This window comes from Nestor notabilis, unplaced genomic scaffold (genome assembly GCF_000696875.1).
Source record: "Nestor notabilis isolate BGI_N333 unplaced genomic scaffold, ASM69687v1 scaffold9336, whole genome shotgun sequence".
NCBI classification, from domain to species: Eukaryota; Metazoa; Chordata; class Aves; order Psittaciformes; family Psittacidae; genus Nestor; species Nestor notabilis.
This window is the reverse complement of record NW_009932354.1, coordinates 53,774-55,366: the sequence shown is the minus strand read 5'-3', so window position 1 is coordinate 55,366 and position 1,593 is coordinate 53,774. Positions and strand designations below refer to the sequence as shown.

The window sequence follows — 1,593 nt, the reverse complement described above, 5'->3', positions numbered from 1 at the left end:
AACTTGATGCTGCTCACAGTATAAATTTTCAAGTAGCACCTTAAAATGATGTACTGTAATTACATTGTAGTGTACTACTGTAGATAACGTTGCAAGAAGTAGGATGGGGAGGAATCTGGGGATTTGTCAGATAATATTTTGCCTGTGCCTTACAAATACACGCTCTTTGCCGTGGATGAGAGATGTCTGGAATACTCAAAAGATTATTGCAGTTTGTGTAGTAGATGAAGGTGAGTTCAGGCATGTGGCATGGGGAATTGTGCGTGGACTTCTTAATTTCCTAGCTTGCCCAATGATTGTTGATCAGGGTCTGACCATATGAATATCTCCTTATGTCAAGCAATGGGGGGGTAGCACGAGATCATTGTAGTAATGGCTTATGAAATAATTAAGCAATAGTGCATATATATTGCGCGCATATATCTATGTGGGGCTTATCCCATCTCCAGTGCTATTTTGCTTTCTCTGCAGTTTTCAGAATGCAGATTTACGTAAGTCAACACTTATTCCACATCTTTAAGATTTTGCTTATCACAAGTGCAGGCCTTCTTGTGCCCTGAAAGAATTCTTAAGGCTTCTGTTCCCTGTGATTGAGTTCTGAAAGTCACTCCAGCAATCCCTTGTTTCTGCCGATAGAGTTCAGTTGAGACCAAGACATGAATGGAGATTAAAAAATCTCCTGAATCTCACTCCCATCCCCCAAAAACACTCCCTTTGCAGGGCTGTTTGCAGGTTTGAACTGATGCAAGTTAAATTCATGTTGCTTTGGTTTTTCATGGAGAAGGTGCTTTCAGTCTTGTCATTCCAATCTATTTATCTTTCAACAAACTTAGCAGTACATTCTTTTAAAAGCAGCATGCTGTGAATTTCAGGAGGTCCTTGTGTAAGTGCCATTTTAATTGTACCAGCATTAGAGAAGATTATTTTTTCCTTTTTTCTTGTGATCCCACAGGTCATCAATGTTGATGGAACAATGAGGAAAACCCTCCTAGAAGATAAGCTTCCACATATATTTGGGTTCACACTGCTGGGAGATTACATCTACTGGACTGACTGGCAGAGAAGAAGCATTGAAAGAGTTCACAAGATCAAGGCTAGCAGAGACATCATTATTGACCAGCTGCCAGATTTAATGGGCCTTAAAGCAACAAGTGTTACCAAAGTGTTTGGTAAGCAGGAGCAATCATCGAGAATGAGTCTATAATAGTTTCTAGATGGGCTGGCTTTCATTAAGCAACTGTTGATCGTTTGTATTGAGAATAACCGTGGGCTTATATATTTTAATAATCGTAAAGGAAAACTGCACCTATTCTTTCTAATGTTGGGAAAATACAGCGTTACAAAAGAAGTATGGGCTTCCACTTCACAGTGACATTTGCCGTAAGTTTTCCACAGCTTCCCACTACGCTCTTTGAATTTTTATGAGGAGAACTTTATTCCTGCGTCCAATCTATAGGAATTGTTACTTTTGGTGCTCAAAGAATTGCTTCATTTTCTGCTGTTCTTCCAGTACAAAGTCTCAGTGATGTTCAGTTAGCAGAATGGTTTTTACTATGTTGAGTAGCAAGCCTCGGCATTAGTCTGAAATATATA

At 39.4% G+C, this 1,593-nt stretch overlaps 1 protein-coding gene across 1 annotated transcript in view; it reads left to right on the top strand.

The window, feature by feature from the left end:
* The first annotated feature begins 224 nt into the window (after window positions 1-224).
* The window catches only part of LRP5 (low density lipoprotein receptor-related protein 5), a 35,695-nt gene continuing 34,326 nt past the window's right edge, over window positions 225-1,593 (top strand). The window contains exons 1-2 of the mRNA XM_010016341.1: window positions 225-230; window positions 953-1,169. Of these exons, the coding sequence (XP_010014643.1) occupies window positions 225-230; window positions 953-1,169 (223 nt within the window). The remainder of the gene's footprint in view (window positions 231-952; window positions 1,170-1,593) is intronic.